At 42.4% G+C, this 23319-nt stretch overlaps 1 protein-coding gene across 1 annotated transcript; it reads right to left on the bottom strand.

Annotated features, from left to right (window-relative positions):
• Positions 1 to 703: 703 nt before the first annotated feature.
• strc1 (stereocilin 1) lies at positions 704 to 23319 on the bottom strand. Its single transcript, XM_024404232.2, has 26 exons — positions 23299 to 23319; positions 21047 to 23150; positions 20481 to 20546; positions 18992 to 19102; positions 18658 to 18812; positions 17932 to 18118; positions 14676 to 14791; positions 14325 to 14454; positions 13959 to 14141; positions 13395 to 13433; positions 12625 to 12795; positions 11839 to 11979; positions 10993 to 11054; positions 10750 to 10885; positions 10522 to 10610; positions 9978 to 10113; positions 9653 to 9849; positions 9442 to 9532; positions 8968 to 9148; positions 8638 to 8813; positions 8311 to 8466; positions 5899 to 6041; positions 2820 to 2968; positions 2640 to 2737; positions 2358 to 2508; positions 704 to 1053 (listed from the first exon to the last, which is right to left on the bottom strand). Exons 1-26 carry the CDS (start codon positions 23301 to 23303, stop codon positions 968 to 970), a joined length of 5259 nt encoding a protein of 1752 aa, XP_024260000.1. The 5' UTR covers positions 23304 to 23319; the 3' UTR covers positions 704 to 967.

Genomic DNA, 23319 nt, shown 5'->3' with positions numbered 1-23319 from the left:
TGTTATATAGGCTAGATTATTTTTGTGTTACAGAAATATTGGAAAGGAGTCAACTGGGCTACTTATAAACCATTAACACACCCTTTATAAAGTACACCATGTAAATTGTTGCCAAAATACTTTACAGATAGACAAGGATTTAAAAACATAATAATGCTCAAATAATAGAAAACATCACTGCACTTTGAGATAGAACCACATGATTACTCTTCTCTTTCCATTTAAAACAATTACATTTAAGCAATAAAATAAGATTTTATTCAACCTTAAACCTAACAAAATAATTGTCAGCCTAAACTGACAACTACAACTCAGCAATGCGCAATAAAATGCTGAAATGTTTTTTTCTTCACTCAGAGAATAGGCCAATAGCAAATGGATGGCTCTTCAGAAGGTGAGGTCAGTACAGGTGAATCAAAGCTTGGACGAGAGACTGAAAAACAGCTTCTATCTCAAGGCCATCTGACTGTTAATTAGCTATCACTAGCCGGTTACTCAACCCTGCACCTTAGAGGCTGCTGCCCTATATACATAGAATCACTGGTCACTTTAATAATGGAACACTAGTCACTTTAATAATGTTTACATACTGCTTTACTCATCTCATATGTATATACTGTATTCTATTCTAATATATTTTAGTCAATGCCACTCCGACATTGCTCATCCTAATATTTATATATTTTTTAATTCCATTATTTTTACTTTTAGATGTGTTTGTATTGTTGTGAATGCAAGCATTTCGCTACACCCGTAATACAATCTGTTAAATATGTGTGTGACCAATTTGATATTATTTGCTGATAGAAATAAATATCCACCCATTATCAAATCATACATTACAATAGCCTGCAGGGCTACTCCAATATATTACACTTATTGTTTAACATGGTAGTTGTGTGGGAGAGAGTCCTCATGAGAGTCCTCATGGCCCATTGAGGGGTTTATCCATCAGAAGGGGAGGCCATTACAGAGCAGAAACTAACAGCACCATCAGCAGTCCCAGAAGGTGACAGAGAGGACTAGGGCACAGTGCCAGCCCTGGTGACCTGCCTGCATGGGGACACACAAACACAAAAGCAACACTAACAGTATGGAGACAAACTCAATGATACAAGCATCCTACATCCAACACTCCCTCAAACCTTTGCTTGAGCTGTCCTTCTTCAACTAGATCCTGATTCCTCTTCATATTCAGACTCAAAGTTACAAAATATACACGCTGAAAGTATATACTGACATCATACGCATCTCATTTCATTACACTCTGCTAAGATCAAGACAATGTCAGCTTCAGTAAAACATGTAAGGAGGACTACGAAAACCCATCGGATATCACGCCCTCAATTATTGGGAAAAAGCCCATAGTTGAACATTTAGATTTTGGTTGTTTTGGTTACTTTAAACCCTTTACTTTATTCTAATGTAAAGCATATTGTATGATTATTTAAGTAAAATAGTTCATTTCCCATTTTCATTTGTGTATAAGTAGCTGTAGGCTATGCCGGAGCAAACGTTCATAAAAGTAGTTCATACTTTCTTCCTATGTTGCTTGATCAGTGGGTAGGTCCTATTAGCTGCCAAAATTACATGAAAAGGGATCAAAATATACAAACACTATTGCAGTAATTTCAGCAGTTCAGAATTATTTTGATTTTAAGTAACAAAGCAATTGAGATCCTATTCTAAAACTTGGTGGAAGCAAGAGGCATCTTGCTGTGATTATCTGTCATTTTGAGCTGCTTCCAATTTCTGATAGCCCTGGCCACTCACCTGCACTCCCCTCAAAGATGTAAAATAGGATAGGTGTATGTAGATTAATTATCTACCAACACAGTTATACCAATCCCCACCCAGGGGTGTACATTGGATTGGGCTCCTGCCATTGTAGTATTCTTTCCTTTTTGTAGTTAGTCAATCATCAAATGTAAATATATTTGATCAATCATCGTTGAAGCTGACTTCTCAGATAAATAGCAATATTGCTTGTTGTTTGATTTAGATAGTTGTCATTACTTTGAGCAAACCTGCCAGTATGATTCTGAATTACCGGTAATCAATCATTATTTTATGATCTTCTGTCACTTCATCATGGATGATGAAGATGAGAGCATCTTCAATGAGGAGAAAGCAATGTACAGTATATTAAGCTAGTTAGTTAGCTAGTTAAGTACACAATGTATTAGCTAGACTTTATAAAACTTACCAGGCCTTCACCACCTGCATCTACTTTGTATTTGTTCAAGGTAGCTTTTCATTTCACGATATGAAGGGTTTCCCAAGGCCGCCACACAAATGAAAATCATCTAGGGAAATGGTGTACACTTGAAACATTTCAGCAGGTGAAAGTTAATTACCACGGAAGTCAACAGGTTTGTCATCCCAGACGGTCAGCACCATAGACATAGCTGTCAGCTGCACAGGGGACAAAAGCAAGCGCTGGGCTTCAGTCACCGCTTTGGCTTGTTCATAGGAGAACATGCTGATCTGGGCCGGGTCAAACACGACCTGAGGAGACATGGACAATTCACATGAACACAACATAGAAAAACAACTATTTGATAGGGGGCAATACAAAACATTGAGGATAAACTGACATGTGTTATTGAATCATAGGCATTTTGAATCCTCACACTTACAGCAAACTTGTCTGCCCGGATGAGGGACACAGCCAGAGGTGTAAATCCTTCAATCTGCTCCTTCACCAAAGAAGACATGGCCATATCTGGGAGGCCAGCTGCAGATTGTAAGAGGTTGAAACTAATTTCAGGCAGTAGTCATATTTGTTGTAGCAAAACAACAAAAGGCATGTAATGTACCTGCCAGTGCTCCAACCTCAATGAAGACCTCAGGGCCCCAGGAGCTTATGGGTCCAAAAGCCAGGCTATGGCTCAGCAGTCCCGTTAAAGCCTGTTGCTGCTCTTCTGAACAGGACAGCCGCAGACGGCCCAGCCACAGAACTGCCTTACTGCAGCCAGGAGGGGGAGAGGTGAGTTACAGACGATTATGTATATATGTAACAGGGTTGGTTATGTTTCTACTTGCCTCGAAAGAAATGTGTATTTAATGTTCAAGTATTCTTATTGATTGGTTCAATTCCGATGACAATAAGGCGTGTTGTTATTGGCCCCGCTTGCAGATAGGGGGAGATCGCGAACGTCAGGTCTCCCCAGTATGAAAATGTGATGCAAGGGGTAGTTCGAGTTCTGAAGACAGTATTCTATTTTTATATTTTACAATGTGTACCAGTTTGCTGTACATTGCTGATTTATACATGTTTGGGTATATGGTACCTGTTAGGGATTGAGGGGCTTTCTGGGATGTGCTTTGGTATATGATTGGTGTATATAAGTGTTTTAGCTAGCATGCACCGATGTAATGGTCACATAAGCACACTGCTAACACAGTTGTTATCTTGCTACAGATTTTACCATCGACAGCCATCAACATCATTAAGTCCTGCACAACTAACATGCTGTTTCCTATTTAACCACAGATAATAAATAACGCTCAACTTGGACCACTGGCTGGGGTGATTTCTTTGAACAAAACACAACGCAAGGAGAGTACAATTAACATGTGTTACATATACACTAGATGACTGACAGAGAGCAGTGTTTTGAAGCCACCGCATCCCCATCTTGGTACTCCCATCATAGTAAAACATGTTTTGGAAGTTATAGAAAGGAATTTAATGTCTACGTTTATTTTTGCCATGTTTAATTCTATTACAGACACCTTAATGCATACTTTTAAATTATATTATGTGAGCTTAACATTAAAAAAAATATATATCGTTTTTTCCCATTAAAGTATACATTTTAGAAAGTACTAGTGTTACTGTCCCCATCAAAAAAAAAATGTAATTTTGTCCATGAAACATTTCATTAAAATAATTTAGAATTCCATTAATTCCTAAGGAGACTGGAGTGCCAATATGGCCGATCTGTGGCTTCAAAGCCTCTCATTGGCCAATACATATCATCAGCAATAAATAGCTATATTCAATACAATTCAGTTTATTTAAAACCTACTGTATGTTTAACCTTTTATCATGGTTGGTGTCTTGACTGATTTATTCAAAATAGTGTGACATAAAACATGAATTTTCTGTCCTTGCATTTATGGCAGTGTAAGTTGTCGTTATATCTTATATGAAGCATTAATCAGTTCAATTAGACATTGAACTTGAACCTTGTAAGAATCCTGGATCTAGCTCTTGGCTAGTTTTTTGTATAGAGATCTCAGAAATGCAGTGTAACATTTAGTATCTCCTTATGTTGCAGGTGAAAACAGTTTTCATGGGCACACAATTCCAAAATAATGTATGCATTGCAAAATCGAAAGGCTTCTAACCCGAAAGAGTCACCTTACCTAGATACTTAAAACCTAAATTTGATACGGTCATTCATGTGGGTTCTTCAGTAATTATGCACAATACTTGTTGGATGCACATTTGGTGACCAGCTGATTACTGTAGTTACGCCATGATATTTTCACACATCATCAGATCCAGGAAGGAATTTTCAGAATGACAGTCAAGTGATGAACAGCTATAGCAATAGCGCATGCGATGCAACTGACCAAGTGCTGGAAAAAAAGGTGTTTGTGAGAAATGTCCAGAATATTTGTGTCTCATTCGTTACACCAGTGAAGACAGTTGTGCCTGGATCCACGATCTGTAGCAAATCGATATTGATCATCTGTTTGTCGTCTGTTAGATTTAACAGAGAAAGCATCAAGGTAGAGTTTGTGTTTTCATATGTTTTTGTGCCTCGGATTGGAAGCCAAGTCTACTGTGCGCAATTGTGTAGGATAGACTATTGCACAACACCCAACGCTATTCCTATGAATGATTCTGGATATAATGACAACAAATTACACAGTCTAGTGGGCTTATTCACAATGATCTTGTAATGAAATAACATGACAAATACATTTTGTTTTACCATGTTAGACCTGCAATTGTAGACAATACAAAGGGCTTGAAGTAGCCGACTTGAACATGGAGCTCAGAAATTCAAGTGCTAGAATAGGCTTCATAACCTCAGGAAGTGAGGGTGCTGAGGGTGCTGCATCACCCCCTGAAAAATAAGAATTGAAAATAAATATTCATAAAATATTCTCACAAAAGTAGTGCACTGAGCCTTTACTAGTCCTGTATCAGCAGACCGATATGTCAGTCTGTAGCAATGACTTCCCATAGTATGACATCCCATACAAATCCTTCCATTGAAAAAGGAACTTTGGTTTTTGGTCAGGTTCTCATCATAAAAACAGCAGTGGTGAGATTAATGATACCGCTATTCATGGATGTATTGTGTGCCTGCATCAGCCACATAGGCTGCATTATTCGTAAAGTGGTAATGGCTTAGTTTTTTGACACTTCTTGCATGCTTTTTGGGGGAGGTTCTATAATGTACATTAACATTGAGGTCCTTGAAAATTACAATTAAGTGCTTGAAAAAGTCCCTGAATGTCCTTGAATTTTACTTGCCAATGTCTGTATGAACCCTGCATAAAGGCCCTATGTTGTTCTATTGGTGGAGTTATGGGACAATTTGCATATATTTACTTTTATTCCTTTAAGTACACATGTGGAACTGCATGAAAATCCTTTTACATTTTTGTTTCAAACCATTTTGAAATGCTGATCCAATGTCACACATTGGCCCCATTACTTATAGAATGCCCCATATACAGTACATCATTGGTTAAAGCATGTAGAATGACAGGAGGGAGAAACCGGTTGGATAAAGGCTAAGAAGACACACATTATGGGATGTTTCACATGAAAAATGCAAACTCTTTTTAATGGTAAAAAAAACAGAGCACCTATAACACTCCCTCTCTCAAGTGAGTCCCTCTCACTGATTTGAGAAGGTCTCTAAATCTCACCTGAACTCCACTGCATTCAGGGAGCGCATGTCTGAGTCCTTGATCCCACACAGTATGTGTCCCATAGCCACCAGGGTGCTGGAGGCCAGCTGACTAAGACCCACCTGGGTGGAGTTGAGCACAGAGGAGGACAGCACAGCCAGCTGGGACAGGAGAGACAAGGATAGCAAAAGGCACCAAACAAACAAACAAACAAGGGCACACCAAAGCAGGTAGGACATTCAGATAACACTTTACTTGACACCCATTGTCATAAAGCGTTATGACACGGTCATAACAATGCAATAATAAAGTGTGTCATAACAGCTGACATAACCTGTTATAATATAGTCATAACAGTGTTATGACATATTTAGACCTGTTGTGACATACATTGCGTTATTTTACGGCTGGTTATGACACCTACATAAGAGTGTAAAAACACCAAAAACCCATCACAGTAGTTATTTTACGGCTGGTTATGACACCTACATAAGAGTGTAAAAACACCAAAAACCCATCACAGTAGTTATTTTACGGCTGGTTATGACACCTACATAAGAGTGTAAAAACACCAAAAACCCATCACAGTAGTTATTTTATGGCTGGTTATGACACCTACATAAGAGTGTCAAAAAAACCTACCAAAACCCATCACAGTAGTTATTTTACGGCTGGTTATGACACCTACATAAGAGTGTAAAAACACCAAAAACCCATCACAGTAGTTATTTTACGGCTGGTTATGACACCTACATAAGAGTGTAAAAACACCAAAAACCCATCACAGTAGTTATTTTATGGCTGGTTATGACACCTACATAAGAGTGTCAAAATGCACAAAACCTACCAAACAAGGCAACACATTCCATTACCCTGATGAAGACAGCTTGGCTGTCGAAACTTTGGTAATTACATTTTTGCATCTGAGCTCCTAGAGTGTGCGGCTCTCTTTTATTTTCAAACACATTCCATTACACCATAGCCTACATGTCAACAGTATGTTAATGTTATATAAAAATAAAAATAAATAGAAATTGACCATATTCAATTATCGTTCTAATTACGCACACATTGATGTCAGACATGCACCTACCCCAATGCTCTGTTGCAGATGACTGGGATGAACGCAGGAGCAGATTTCAGAAGGAGGACAAGACACCCTCTTTTTAAACTGATGACTGATATAAAAGGCATGTACGTGATAGGCCTATTTGCCTTATATGATTAGGATGGTCATAATGCTTCTTGACAGTGTCCTAAAGTACATTTTCTTATTTCAAGTAAAGTGACACAGGATGGTCATAATGCTCCATCACAGTGTCCTGAAGTACATTTTCTTATTTCAAGTAAAGTGACACAGGATGGTCATAATGCACCATCACAGTATCCTGAAGTACATTTTCTTATTTCAAGTAAAGTGACACAGGATGGTCATAATGCACCATCACAGTATCCTGAAGTACATTTTCTTATTTCAAGTAAAGTGACACAGGATGGTCATAATGCTCCATCACAGTGTCCTGAAGTACATTTTCTTATTTCAAGTAAAGTGACACAGGATGGTCATAATGCTCCATCACAGTGTCCTGAAGTACATTTTCTTATTTCAAGTAAAGTGACACAGGATGGTCATAATGCACCATCACAGTATCCTGAAGTACATTTTCTTATTTCAAGTAAAGTGACACAGGATGGTCATAATGCACCATCACAGTATCCTGAAGTACATTTTCTTATTTCAAGTAAAGTGACACAGGATGGTCATAATGCACCATCACAGTATCCTGAAGTACATTTTCTTATTTCAAGTAAAGTGACACAGGATGGTCATAATGCTCCATCACAGTATCCTGAAGTACATTTTCTTATTTCAAGTAAAGTGACACAGGATGGTCATAATGCACCATCACAGTATCCTGAAGTACATTTTCTTATTTCAAGTAAAGTGACACAGGATGGTCATAATGCTCCATGACTTAAAGTGTATTTTCTACAAGTTATTTAAAATATGAAGAAGAAAAAAACATGACTGTAAAGAATTCATTGCAACAACAAATGACTTAAGAAAAACTTTCAACCTGAAATAAAACTTCTTGGCAGGGAAATAACTCATTTGAATAAATATGGGATTTGACACTCTTATAAAGATGCCATAACCAGCCATAAAATAATGCAATATATGTCACAACAGGTGTAAATATAAGGGTCGTGACATTGTTATGTCAAGTTATGTCAGTCGTTATGACATATTATGACATGATTATGACCGCTCAGGATTCACAGACCTGTCACCTATTTTTGTTCTTAACATGTTAGGACACCAGGTGTCAAGTAAAGTGTTACCAACATTCAAAAACATCAGGACTACACAAACTACACACACAGAAACAAAAAACATTGAACCAGATTGTCAGACTGATTGTTAGCTACCTGTCTGCTGTTCCAGGTGCTGACTGCCCCCAGTGCAGAGATGGTGCTCAGCTCAGACAGCCGGATCACACTCAGCTCTGCCACTGAAAGCTGGGAGGCTATACGACCCAGCTGTGTAATCACAGACGAGGAGAAGGACCGGGCCGCTCCATAGATCTACAGACAACACAGAGAAAAAGAACTAAGACACAGCCTCTGTTAGTTAATGCAACCAGAGCAGCTACAGAAGACGGATAAATCAGACACTGGACCCATTTTGCATATGGTACAAGGTGATTTCTACATAGGAACTACAGTGATGTTTCTTGTTATGGGTAAAATATGTACCTCTTTAGTTTTCTGGAGGAGTAGTTTCTGTTGGTATGATGAAAAGAAGGGGTCCTGGCCAAAGAGCTCTAGACTACAGCTGAAGGCGGCAGACGACATGCCTGTCAAGCTGTCTGTGCTCCAGGCTGAAGGCTGTGTTGCATGCAGATTTTCACATGTGGGCATCAATGCAGGAGCTGGGCAGAGACAAATGGACAAAACAGATGGTAATACTGTATACAGAGGGAAATGTATGTAAACATTTCACAAAAGAGTCTTATGTTCATCTGTTTTGGCAGTAAGGTTGGGGAGTAAGACAGAAGTCTCAATGTGAGACAGAGTGGCACTCACGTGTGACCTGCCCCACTTTGAGAAAACCCAGGAAGTTCTGAAGAACAAACTGTTGCCTCTCAAACAGCTTTGTCTGTTCAACCTGGTCCCGGCCCTGAATGCAGAGGGCCCCAACAGCACCCGACTCCCACCGGCGCTGACTCAGAAACAGCCTCTCTATACGCCCCTGGGTCATCAGGGCCTGAGGACATACACACACAGCCTGACTAGGGGCCAACAGGCCAGGCCAGGGCAGCATAGCACCTGACACCTCTAGGAGTCCTGTCAGTGGACACCTGCAGGATTCTTTTACAAATCCATCCTTTCCTGATTCCTGGTGTCGTGTAGCAAATGTAACACCTCTCAATAACTTTAAGGACATCCAAATAAATGAATCATGACAATGGTCAAATCAATTGCAAAGGAACTAACCTTGAATAAATAATGGAAATGGATGTGTTAAAGACTGAGGGAAAAGTAGAGCAGGAAACGTACCTGGGGAATCTGCTGCAGCGTCTCTTTGGGAAGGAAGAATAAGAATCTGTCCACTTGATTGAGTGTCTCAGGGGTCCAGTTCTGAACGGGGCTAAGAGCACACAGAAAGGCTCATTTTTCATGTGATGTGAGGAGACAGGAGTTATAACGAAAGGTTAAATGGGGTGTGTGCTGTAATGTGGGGTGGTTGTTTAAGAGGGTGCTACAGTACCCGAAGGTGCCAGGCTCCTGTAGGATCTGTGCGACGATGTCCCTCTTGTTGCTGTTATAGCAGAACTCTCTGAGGAACTCCAGGCTCTCCACAAAGAAGCTCCGCACCAGCTGCACAAACACCTCATCCACTACATAGGTCGCCATGATGCCCAGTGAACGAAACTCATCCTCAGTGAACTCCCCCGTGTACATGCCCTGGGGGAGAACATTTTCAACTTATACCTGTAAATAATACCTGTAAATAATTTTTTAAATCAAGACACCAAAGTTAAACCCCAGGCTGAATGTGTTAGCAGTAATGGGGTACAGGAGAGGGTACTGACAAGTCTCTGCACCATCTTGTCCACCAGAATATCCTGTTTTGTACTGGGTAGGAGCAGGAAGTGATGGGAGTCCTTCACAATCATCTTCCTGAGAGTGTCCATCATGTCAGCAGGGAACTTCTTAATAGTGCTCACCCTACAAATGTATACACACACAAGCATGCAAACACACACACGGACACACACACACAGGGGACACACACACACACACACACACACACAGGGACACACACACAGGGACACACACACAGGGACACACACACACACAGGGACACACACACAGGGACACACACACAGAGACACACACACAGGGACACACACAGACACACACACACACACAGGGACACACACACAAAGGGACACACAGGGACACGGACACACACACACACACACACACACACACACACACACACACACACACACACACACACACACACACACACACACACACACACACAGGGACACACACACAAAGTTGACAGTGATGCATTGTTGATGTTCAAACCATCTGTAGTGAGGATTAATGGCAGTAAGACCGACTCACGGCAGGGCCAGTGTGATCTGAGCGCCAAACTCTCCCAGCAGCTCAGAGAAGAAGTCAAAGTAGTACAGCTCCTCGATGATGCACTTTTTCTGTAAGTCAAGACAAAAGCATGAGGGTCGCCAATTACGCTTATATAACAGCTATCTTTATACCTGACATCTGGCATGGTTCCACTGTTAACTCAATTAACTAGCTCAGAGGAATATGGTTAAGTATTTGCTCATCTACCAGTGAGGAATGGAGAGGAACAGAGTGCTTATTCATGAATGCAAGGACACTCTGCATTGAGGAAAATGTTGGCTTGTCCCGGAAGAGCTGTCGCAGGGCTGTGCAGCTTACACCTCGAGCAATGCTTCCAAGGGCACTGTATAACCAGAGAGACAAAATAGATTACAAATATGAATGGGAGCACATTCACAAGAGGTTAGTAATAAATCAACTGCAGCTATGTTGACATAGATATGCACTCACAGAAACATCTCAGTGGAAAGATTGGGCATGGTCTTCACTGCTTCTTTAAAAAGAGCTTTAGCCTGGGAAAAGAAACCAGAAGCAATCATTCGTATTGATCACAAACCATCTCCCAACACACGTAGTGACAGCCAGAGAGAGAATACCCCGCAGTGCTATAAAGGTGATTGGCAGTTTTGGAATATAGTTTTGAGGTGTGTAGTAAATTCAATACGACAGTGTTGTTGTGCTTTGCCACTTCACACAGTGCGCATGAACATTCAGGATTTGGGTGCTGTGATTTAATGGTGCTGGCAGGCTGCCCTCAGGCCCATTAGTAGCAACAGACAGGGGATTATAGGGCAGCTTTCATGGCCAGTGTGGTGAAACAGACCAGACCAGCGTTAGGCTAGCAGGAGGGAGAGGGCCATCAGCCCGTCTGAGACACCACCTCTTTGTGATAGCTGGGACCTGGTGTGTGTGTGTGTGTGTGTTGACAGTCATAGATACGCTGTGTGTGTTCAGAACATAGAATAGCCTATTTAAACAGTCAGGGCAGGGGTTATACAACAGGCCGACCTCTCCACTGACGGTTAATTATTTAACATCTAATCAAGACCGTGTCATACACACCTCTGCTTGACAGAGGAGAGACCCACATTGCGTAACATGCTGACATCTTTAGACACACACTCGGAAATCCTTTTCAAATCTCTAAATATCATTGGGTGAATAAAATCACTAAGCATTTAGGGATAGGTAGATGCTCCTATACTGATATGCATGAATTGTATCCCCTTGAAAATGACTTGCAGGTCACAGGTATTGCTGGAGCAGAGAGGACATGAGTCAGCTCACAGACGTTACCTGCTGAGTGTTCCAGGCTTGTCTTCCTGCCAAGGTCCTGTTGGTCAACAGCAGACTAGCCCTGGTCAGCACACTGAGTAGAGGGGTGCTGGGGAGCAGGGGCTCCACCTTATCCAACCAGCCAGTCACCTCTGGTGAGTCCTGGACAAAGGTCAACACAACACAGACATAGAGTGTAGTGACTAAACAACACCAATTCAGAAGATAAACACGCAGATATGAAGTGGATTTCAATGGTGACTAAATGGGCTTTGAGTGGTACACACAATATGTGGGTGGAATATAAATACATGTTCACAAACGATTAAAAAAAATAACTCAGGCAAACAAAAGAGGAGTAACTACAAATGTGTCAGAGTGACCTAATTCATGCATAGTTGGCACCTCCTCTCTAAGAAACAGCCCAATACTGAGCCTGCCCAGTGTGTCAGTCTATCCCTAGTTCTGGTCCTTATGGAGCATACAGCTCCAGCTGGCACAGGGCCACATCACCCCATTTGACTGCCAGGCAGGCAAGGAGCCTGGGTACACCTGGGCATGCCAGCTGTGGTCCCCCTCCACACTCCACCTTGCTCTCCTCCACTCTGTTCCCTCTCCAATGGTTATGGTCATGCATGCATACTCACAGAGCCTTGTAAACATACCTCCCACTGAGCCAAGAGTAGCAGCGTATGGCCGAAGCCATGTTACTGTGTACCTTGTCGTTTGTCTTCATTTAATATGAGTGAGCATGTCGCTGTTTGTGAGGATGGGTGTCAGTTTTGGTGAGTCCCTCTAAGGCCGTACCCAGAGTTTGGTGGTGATGGTGTTGGCCTGTGGGGGGTTGAGGCCGGGCGTGTGCAGGGCGATGTCAGGCAGAGAGGACAGCAGGATGTCAGAGGGCAAGTTCCACAGAGTCTCAACCTTCACCCCACTCACCAGAGAGCCCAGCTTCTGCAGCTGCCCCGGCAGAGCCAGCTAGAAGGGACACAAGGAGGGAGAGAGGGAGAGGGAGTGAGCAGGAGAGAGAGAGCGAGAGAGAGAGAGAGAGGGAGAGAGAGAGGGAGAGAGAGAGAAGGGAAGGTTGGGGATATGAAAGAGTGGGGGGGCAGGGGATGGAGGAGGAAGATGTGGAGAATGAAAGAGGGATAGTCTATTTCTAACTCATCATTCAAACACTTTTAATAATGCAAAAATCATCTGTTAAATGAAACTAGATACAAAAGATCTGACAAATTGGTATTGTTCTTTGTAACACTATACAGCCATTAGATACTAAGATAATACAGGTAGAGAGTGTCATCTGGTGTATAATGAAGTAGGAAACATACATCTTGACAGGGTTGTGTGGTTTGCCATGGTGATAGTATTTGTCCTTGAGTCACCCCTGGCCAGGCTGCACTAGGCTTTGGGCCAGCTGGCTCAGAATGGACCATTACTATGCACAGAAGCATTACACTGAAACAGAGACACTCTCAAACATCTAGCATACCATATCTGAGACAATACGCAACCCTGTTTACAATCCCTTTCTGAAACAGAAAGCCATGTCCTTCAAAAACTGAAAAAATACTTACACTGTTGTTTAGAGACACTTTGTCCACAATTACACTGGCCTAGAATGACATCACAAAAAGAAGATGGAACAAATCATTATGACTGGTCTAAAACTCTGTTTTATGAACATCTGTATTATGAAAATGGAAACTACTTGGGAAAATGAAGAAAAGCCCACTGGGCTCAAGACAAAAACAAATGCTCTATTTCCTGCTTTTGTTTCCCCACCCTACCATTCCATTGACTAAGGCCCCTTATGGCACATGGCAGGCAGCAGCCGTGAGGCACACATTGAAAATGTGGGGTTGGTTGTGCTTCTGTAATCAAAGGGTCAAGGCACCTCCAGAACCCCCCTCACCTCACCTGGGGTCAGACTTCTGCAAACTGGCTGCTTGGCAGCTGTCACAAAGCCCCTACTAACCAACGCCCATTCTAACCCCATAATCATCCCCACCCTCTGTTACTGGAGCCGGGCAGCACTGAGAAAACCCAATCAGGTATGAAAACCAAACAGAAGGTGCTCCATTAGAGCTCTCTCTCTGATGAGAGGATGCTTGTGACGACTGATGATGATGATCTTCTACCTGTGCAGGAGTGAAGGGCACAGAGGCCAGGGCTGTCAGCGCAGGGCTGAGCTGGGATTGGCTGAGCTTCTGCAGGAAGTCCACACCCAGCCAGGGCAAGAAGGGAGCCAGCTGAGACACTCGGCCGGCAGAGAGAGAGCCAGGAGACTGAAGCTCATTCCTGTTCAAGAACAAGCTGGAGATCTGAAGAGGGATGGTCACACGCATAACACACACACACACACATATTTACACAGGAATCAAGACAAAGTGCAAACAAGAAATTAAACCCATAGATTAGTCTACTTCACTCATACCCATATGAGTTTCACCTTAAACTTTGCAGTGAAAAAATAAAGTAGTTCTGTCTGTGATAGGTCTACTTACCATGTCACTGGGGCCCCTGAGGCCCTGGGCAACACATGTCCTAATGTTGTCCTGAATCACAGAGAAGGCCTCTGCGTTTCTGTACACCTGCAGGTCCTTTGGGTCTGACAGACACGTCAGGTTGCCAAGCCTAGGGATACAAAGATGATAATTACTCAAGCATATCCAAAGATACTTTTGGATCCCAAATAGTTGGTTACTTCAGTGTCTACTAGAATGTTGCATTTCATTGGACTACGGAAAGTCATTTCTTGAAAACGCATAAACTCGAATCAGATTCATATTTGAAACCGAATGTTTCTGTAAGACAGGACACATGACCAACCATCGATCAAATATTGTCACACTGACCTCCTGAATTGTTCCACTGTTAGATTTCTGAAGGTCCTTATGAGGCTGTCAGCCACAAACTGCTGTTGTAGTTGGCTTAGGGTGTTCATCAGCAACACATCCATACCAACCAACAGCTAGGAAAGAAGAAACACCACCCAACTCTGGTTTAAAATACAGTGCACATTGATTAAAATATACTGTATACCATTTTAAATTAAGACAATGAAAACCTATTGGCCTAAACATATACTGTTTTGTACAGTATACACATACAATTTTGCACAGTACAACCTCATCCCCTTCCACATACAGTCAGAACCAAAATTATTGGCAGCCTTGATGAGCAACAAATACTTGATAAAATAAATAATATTTAAAACAAAGAGCTTTATTGTATTAAAAAAAAGTTTGTGTATATATATACACACACACACACACACCCACACACACACACTACCGTTCAAAGTTTGGGGTCACTTAGAAATGGCCTTGTTTTTGAAAGAAAACCTTTTTTTTGATCAGAAATACAGTGTAGACATTGTTAATGTTGTAAATGACTATTGTAGCTGGAGACGGCAGATTTTTTAATGGAATATCTACATAGGCGTACAGAGGCCCTTTATCAGCAACCATCACTCCTGTGTTCCAATGGCACATTGTGTCAACTAATCCAAGTTTATCGTTTCAAAAGGCTAATTGATCATTAGAAAACCGGTTTGCAATTATGTTAGCACAGCTGAAAACTGTTGTTCTGACTAAAGAAGAAAACAAAATGGCCTTCTTTAGACTAGTTGAGTATCTCGAGCATCAGCATTTGTGGGTTCGATTATAGGCTCAAAATGGCCAGAAACAAATAACTTTCTTCTGAAACTCATCAGTGTATTCTTGTTTTGAGAAATGAAGGCTATTCAATGCGAGAAATTGCCAAGAAACTGAAGATCTCGTACAACGCTGTGTACTACTCCCTTCACAGAACAGCACAAACTGGCACTAACCATAATAGAAAGAGGAGTGGGAGGCCCCGGTGCACAATTGAACAAGAGGACAAGTACATTGGAGTGTCTAGTTTGAGAAACAGAAGCCTCACAAGTCCTCAACTGGCAGCTTCATTAAATAGTACCCGCAAAACACCAGTCTCAACGTCAACAGTGAAGGCGACTCCGGGATGCTGGCCTTCTAGGCAGAGTTGCAAAGAAAAAGCCACATCTCAGACTGGCCAATAAAAAGAAAATATTAAGATGGGCAAAAGAACACAGACACTGGACAGAGGAAGATTGGAAAAAAGGGTTAAGGACAAACGATTCTAAGTTTGAGGTGTTCGGATCACTAAGAAGAACATTAGTGAAACAAAGAAAAAATGAAAAGATGCTGGAGGAGTGCTTGACGCCATCTGTCAAGCATGATGGTGGAGGCAATGTGATGTTCTGGGGGTGCTTTGGTGGTGGTAAAGTGGGAGATTTCTACAGGGTAAAAGGGATCTTGAAGAAGGAAGGCTATCACTCCATTTTGCAACGCCATGCCATACCCTGTGGACGGCGCTTAATTGGAGCCAATTTCCTCCTACAACAGGACAATGACCCAAAGCACAGCTCCAAACTATGCAATAACTATTTAGGGAAGAAGCAGTCAGCTGGTATTCTGTCTACAATGGAGTGGCCAACACAGTCACCGGATCGCAACCCTATTGAGCTGTTGTGGGAGCAGCTTGACCATATGGTACGTAAGAACTTCCCATCAAGCCAATCCAACCTGTGGGAGGTGCTTCAGGAAGGGGTGAAATCTCTTCAGATTACCTCAACAAATTGACAACTATAATGCCAAAGGACTGCAAGGCTGTAATTGCTGCAAATGGAGGATTCTTTGACGAAAACAAAGTTTGAAGGACACAATTATTATTTCAATTAAAAATCATTATTTATAACTTGTCAACATCTTGACTATTTCCTATTAATTTTGCAACTCATTTCATGTATGTTTTCATGGAAAACAAGGACCCCAAACTTTTGAACGTTAGTGTATATATATTATTTTATACTAGTACAATTGCTCAGAGAAATAGATTGTTTATAATAGTACAATATCTTTTTTCTCAAAAAGGGGGATAAAATTTCACCCCATTTTCAACCAGCAACTATCAGGAACTAACACTGATCACGTTTTCACACTTTTACAGTGTAAGTTTCATCAGCTGTTATACAATATGGCAAAAAAACATGAGTTTTAACTGCACTGGGCCTTTAAGTTCAACGACTTAATAAACTTAACAGAGTACCAGGACCAGTGTCGTACCGCAGTTTTGTGGGCTACTCAGCAAGGTCTGAACAAGGTCGAAGGATTAGTTATGAGGGAAAACAGCTAACTTCCTCCAATTCAACACATTTTGCCATGGGGCAAATTAGTTTTTTTGTTGTTGCAGTTTTATAGCTAATATCATGCTATTTTGCATTTTTAAAGCTAATTTCCTCCAATTATTGCGGGAGCTGCGGGAGGCCAGTGACCAGGACATCTAAGCCAAAAACCTAGTTGCCTCTGCCAGGAGGTTGAAACTTGGCCACAAGTGGATCTGTGAGCAAGACAATAACCCAAAGCACACATCAAAATCCACAAAGAAATGGTTAATTGACCACAAAATCAACATTTTGCAATAGCCATCTCAGTCTCCTGATGAACCCCATTGAAAACCTGAGGTTTGAATTGAAGAGGGCAGTCCATAAGCGCAAACAAAGGATATCAAGGACCTGGGAAGATTCTGTATGGAGGAATGGTCTAAGATCACCTCCCAATGTGTTCTCCAATCTCATAAAACATTTGAGAAAAAAGGCTCAATGCCATTATCCAAGGTTAGACATTGAAAGGTTCTGAAAACAGGGGTGCCAATAATTTTGAACTCTATTTTTGAGAAAAAAAAAAGTATTACTTATTAAACAAAATCTCTTTCTTTGAGCAATTGTATTAGTATAAAATAAATACAAATTCTGTATACAATATAGCTCAGTATTTGTATTATTGAACTTTTACAGTCTTTTTTGCCCATCTTTATCAAGGGCGCCAATCCTTTTGGACCTGCCTTTACATGCAACGATCATATTCACATTTTAAGCATTGAAAGATCACTCACTATTCTTCACATAGCCATTCTTAATTGATGCATTCCGATGTTTACTTATTGAACATTGGCTACGGCCACAACCACTGACACAATGGAGACCACTGACAACTGCCTGGCTGTGGCTGGGGAGGCTCTGGTTTCACAGAGAGGTGTCGTGTCTGTTACCTGAGCAGGTGAGAGGTGCTGGAAGCTGTGAAAGGGCAGGTAGACTATCAGGTTACCAGTGTCCCTGATGAAGGAGGGGCCGCCGGCTGTCATGTTGAGGGAGCTGAGGGCTCGGCTGTACCACCTCCCAAAGGCCCTGCGCTGCTCCACCGACAGGCTCCTGATGTTGCTGTTGATGGTATTTCTCCTGAAGATAGAGAGAGAGTGCATAGAGGAATGTAGGACATACTTGTTAACCCGAACAAAAAGCAGAGAGCAAAACATGACTGGGAAAGCATATCTTTTTCAGAGACTCAAATGACCCAATTTAAATTAAGGCCGAAGTAGTAGATTAAATAGAAAATGACTCCAATATTGTGAGTCTGTTTTTTAAAATTTAAACTGTACCTTTATTTAACCAGGCAAGTCAGTTAAGAACAAATTATTATTTTCAATGACGGCCTAGGAACAGTGGGTTAACTGCCTGTTCAGGGGCAGAACGACAGATTTGTACCTTGTCAGCTCGGGGATTCGAACATGAAACCTTTCGGTTAGTAGTCCAACGCTCTAGCCACTAGGCTACCCTGCCCCCCCGAGTGTCTGAATAGAGGGGGTAATTAACTGCCTAAGTCCATTACCTTTGATTCTATAGCCATTCAGTGCTATACGTACATATATAATGCAGAGACCAACACACAAGGACATCATGACTCATGATGACTTGTATCAGAAGCCTGCTTAACTTACACAATGAGGTTGGTCTGTAAGGAGGGCAGTGACTGGATGTCTGCAGGGTTGACCAGGGCAAGTAGGGGTACCAGTTCAGGAAAGAGGCTCCCGTCCCTAACCAAGTGGGTCTGGAAAAGCACAGATACCATGGTGCCTAGGTAGTCATCTGTAAACTGGGACAGAGAGCGAGATTAAGTGATTATCTTGTGTGAACATAGAGCGGTTACGCTACATTTGACTTAATTATTTTATAAAATGTATTCAATCAGGTTGTCCCTCTGAGGTCAAGTGATCTTAGTATTTTCCATGGAAGACCTGTCTAGGACAACTGATATGAAGTGTGTTATATAACCTGCAATGTTCCCTGGTTCCTGCTGAAGTACTGCAGTATCTGTCTGACTGTGGTGATGTCCACTGCACCCAGCACTGCCCTCAGACTTGCCAGAGGGATACGGAAATACTCCTGTAACAGAATCACACCACATACTAAAACCAAGCACCCATAAGCTAGACAAGAATATCATAACAAAAACTCTCACCAAATAACAATAAATGATGAATGAATTTAAAATCTCTACATTACAAATACTCATACCTAGCCATCACTATGCCTTGAGACGTCTCCAGACATGTCTTAAGAGTTACACTCCCCTACGTATTTATTTGGAAAGTGAGGGTAACATTTTTTTTACATTGGCACTATACTCCAGCATTTTAGATATTTTATGAGGCGATAGTACAGTATGTCACCTTTTATTTGAGGGTATTTTCATACATATCTGTTTTACTGTTTAGGAATGAAAGCACTCTGTATCTAGTCCCCCCATTTGAAGGTGGCATAAGTATTTGGACAAATTCACTTATGGTCAAAGGGCCTGGGCCTGGGTGTCTACAAAGCTAACTTATGGAATTGTTTTAAGATGGTCACACCAAGGATCATTTAGCTATTTGATTTAGAATTTTAGAACCCCTGTAGGAATCCCAAAAAGTGTTGAACAAACATTTGATGAAACATTGAATTTGGCCTCACTGCTATTAGCCCATAGAAACACATTGAATAACATAATCATACACGGCAAAACAGAGTCAAAATCATTTATCAAAAGGAAGTATGTTTTGAAGTGTTTGTCCTATATCTGAGAGATATAAGAAAGTTCAGGAATTGAATATCATTCCTTTTTAAAACTGGTAACGGGTTACCTTCAGATGGGTGATGTGAAGCTTGTGGGCGTCGGAGAGGAAAACATGTGTTCGTGAGAGTCTCACCTTTCAACGGTGGGTTCATGTTACATTTTGACAAAAGTTTAGTATTTGATGCCATATTTTCTCCACGCTATGACGACATCAAGCTTTTGACTTTACAAACTTGTTGGGTGCATTTGCATTTTGTTTTGGTTGTGTTTCAGATTATGTTGTGCCCAATAGAAATGAATGGTAAATAATTTATTGTGTCAATTTTGGAGTCCGTTTTATTGTCAATAAGAATATAATATGTTTCTGAACACTTCTGCATTTATGTGGTTTCTACCATGATGCTACTCATTGCGTGCTAGGAATATGGGACCAAACACTAAACTTTTGTCTTCAAATGAGGGGACTAGATACATCAAGTGCTTTTATTTCTGAGGTATGAAAATACCTCAAATAAAAGGGGACATTCTGTACTGTCGCCTCATATAAAACATTTGATCTCAAATCCAAAATGCTGGAGTATAGAGCAAAATTAAAAAATTTTAGCTTCACTGTCCAAATAAATACGTAGGGGTGTGTATTCGTTAGTAACTATATCACCAGTCACAAATGTAAAAGGACCAAATAAGTATCAGTCCTACTTCTGTCACCTTGATGAGGAAAAATCCATCACTGTTCCCATGTCTTCCTGTTTGCATCAAACTGGTCAGTACTTTCTGTTACGGGCAAACAAATCTTCAAGCTTATCGTTTTAATGGTTCAAGAAAAGAAAAAATCAAGATGGACAACAGCAACAACACAGTATCAACAATAATAAACACAAGTGATTAGAGATTAGTGTTGGATTGTCATTCAATCACATCAATGTCAGTTCATCTCATCCAGGGGAAGAGATTTAATGTCCCCTATCAATGACATGGGTGAAACTGTGTACACCGTCGGTTGACACAACAATAGCCCTCATGGTAATTGATATAGATGATTAGTTACCTCAACAACAACAAAAAAGTTAGTCATATGACATTTCCACTAGACTAGAATGGGTCCGATCTAAATGTCCTTAGACATGAATCAGTTGAAAAGCCAAAACAGCAGAAAACAGTTTTGTGACATGAGGGAAATGTATAGATGACCACCACTGTTCAATGTAGCAATTTACAATACACACAATGGTCGAATTCTTTATCTGCAGATAAAGTCTGCCCAGCCCACCTACCCCAAAGCACTGCAGCAGGATCCTCTTGTTGTCAAAGTTGGTCTCCTTCTCTAGATAGAGCACCACAGACTTGAGCACATTGAAGCGGATGTTTTCAGTCACACGTAGAGACATCATCTGGCTCTCCTCTAGGGCCACCAACAGCACCACGGCCACACTGGTGGCCTGGTCCACCACAGAGGCCATGTGTGTGGTCAGGAGCCCCTCCAAGCGATGCTGCAGGGCCTTCACCCCGCAGCGCAAAAGCAGCTGCAGAGCCTGCGTCTGACTGGAGCCTGGCTGACAGGCTGGGCTGAAGTCTGCAGTACAAGTCCAGTTCAGCCGCCTCACAATGTCTCTGACCAGGCAGGGCTGGGAGTCTGTGGAGGTGTTGTTGGTTTTTCCCTGGCTGTTTCCTTTGGTGTAGTTGGTGTAGGTGGTACAGAGCGTGCCCACCCACAGGCTGTAGGGCTCCTTGGTGAGCAGGGAGAGGAGGCCAGTGTTGGTGCAGATGGATGAGACAAAGTTGGCCTGGTCGTAGTCCCAGCACAGGGTCAGGAGAGAGGTGTCAGGAAGTGCCACTGTCCAGCTGTGGTACTGGCATTGTTCTACTGGCTTAAACCCCATCAGGCCTCCTCCCTGTTCCCCTCCACCGCCGGGGCCAGTGTGGTTTGCACAATACGCCAACAGCCATGTATTGTCAGGGTTGGCTAGCAGGTTCTGGAGCACCGTGGTGTTGGTGCACACCTTCTGAGTGAAGTTCAGAGAGTCCAGCTCAGCACAGAGAGCCAGATCAGTCATGTCTACAATGATGGGCTTGTTCCAGTCAGAGTATTTGCACACCTGGGGCAGGATGTCCTTGGTCTCCTTGTCAACACAGACAGACATGAGCCACTCGTTCTGGGACTCCAAAGTGAGCTTCTCTAACAGGGGCATGTTGCAGCACACGTTCTTATTAAAACCCATCTGGTCGTGTCGCCAGCAGAGCTCCACCATTGACGGGTCCACCAGCACCTTGCTCCACTTATCATAGATGCACCAGTCTGGGATGCTGAACACCACAGGCGGGTTGGTGGGTGGAGAGTTAAGGGAGACAGTGCAGTATTCTCCAACCCATACAGTAGCACTATTACGGAGCAGTTCATTCAGAAAGGTGGCATTGGCGCACACCTCCAGTACAAAACCCTTGTCATCATTCTGGATGCACATGGATATCATCTCTATGGTGATTTCCATCACGTTTCGCCATTCTGAGTACTGGCAGGAAGCCGCCACCAGAGAGTTTATATCTGGCTGTGTCGGGGCCTCTGTACAGTTCAGCTGCAGCCAGTTGTTGTCAACATGTGAAAACACAACCGTGAAGAAGTCCAGGTTCTGACAGAGGAGGATCTTCAGCCTCTCCTTGTCCTGGTCCCAGCAGACGGCCACCATGGTTGGGTCGACTGTCTCCGCCGTCCAGGTCTGATACCTACAGAACTGACTCACCATGTATCCATCAGAGGAGTTAACACAGAAATTCCACAGCCAGCTATTGTTAGGATTGTTGTTCATCAATGCCTGCATTAGCTGGATATTGCTGCACACCGCTAGGATGAATTCTTGCCTGTCATTTTCACTACACAGTGTCACCAGGCCTGCGTCCACGTCACTAGCATTGGTCCAGTTGCCGTAGTTGCACAGCAGCTGGCTGAGGCTGAGCGATCTTGAGACCCGTGGGCCTGGGGGAGGTGGGGCCGGCATGTCCCCACTGCAGTCAGACCTGTCCTCCAGGAGGGGCAACAGTAGAGCCTGGATAACATGACAGGTGTTACTCCACACCTGTTCCACCTCAGTGGGGTTCAGGATGCTCAGAGCGTTGCAGAAAGTGGAAAGTGTTGAGGAGCTCTGTAGGCCCACTGTGATGATGTCAGCGCACAGGGTGTCGTTGAAACGGGCTAGGTTGTCGTGGTCACACCTCAGCAGGGCAGTGGGGTTGTCCTCTACCGCTTTGAGGGTACGGCTGAAGGAGACTGTGGGGAGGCTCTGGCAGTCTGGGCCTGGGTAGCTGCACGGTGTTGATTCTGGAGTCAGGAACATATCCAAGATGGTGTCACCAAAGGACCAGCTCACATTGTGACGTATACCCCTGAATAAAACAGTCAGTTAGAAAGGATACGGGAGGTCATATTCCTCTGTCAGTGGAAAACAATATAAGAATGAATCCATCAAAACATTTCCATTATGTTTATCTCAGGGTATCACATGAAAGGTTTCACACATCATTGTCAGCTTACCACATCAGGAGCTGCTTTAGA

Source organism: Oncorhynchus tshawytscha, linkage group LG04, assembly GCF_018296145.1.
Source record: "Oncorhynchus tshawytscha isolate Ot180627B linkage group LG04, Otsh_v2.0, whole genome shotgun sequence".
In the NCBI taxonomy this organism is placed as follows: Eukaryota; Metazoa; Chordata; class Actinopteri; order Salmoniformes; family Salmonidae; genus Oncorhynchus; species Oncorhynchus tshawytscha.
This window is presented reverse-complemented; position numbering and strand designations above follow the sequence as displayed.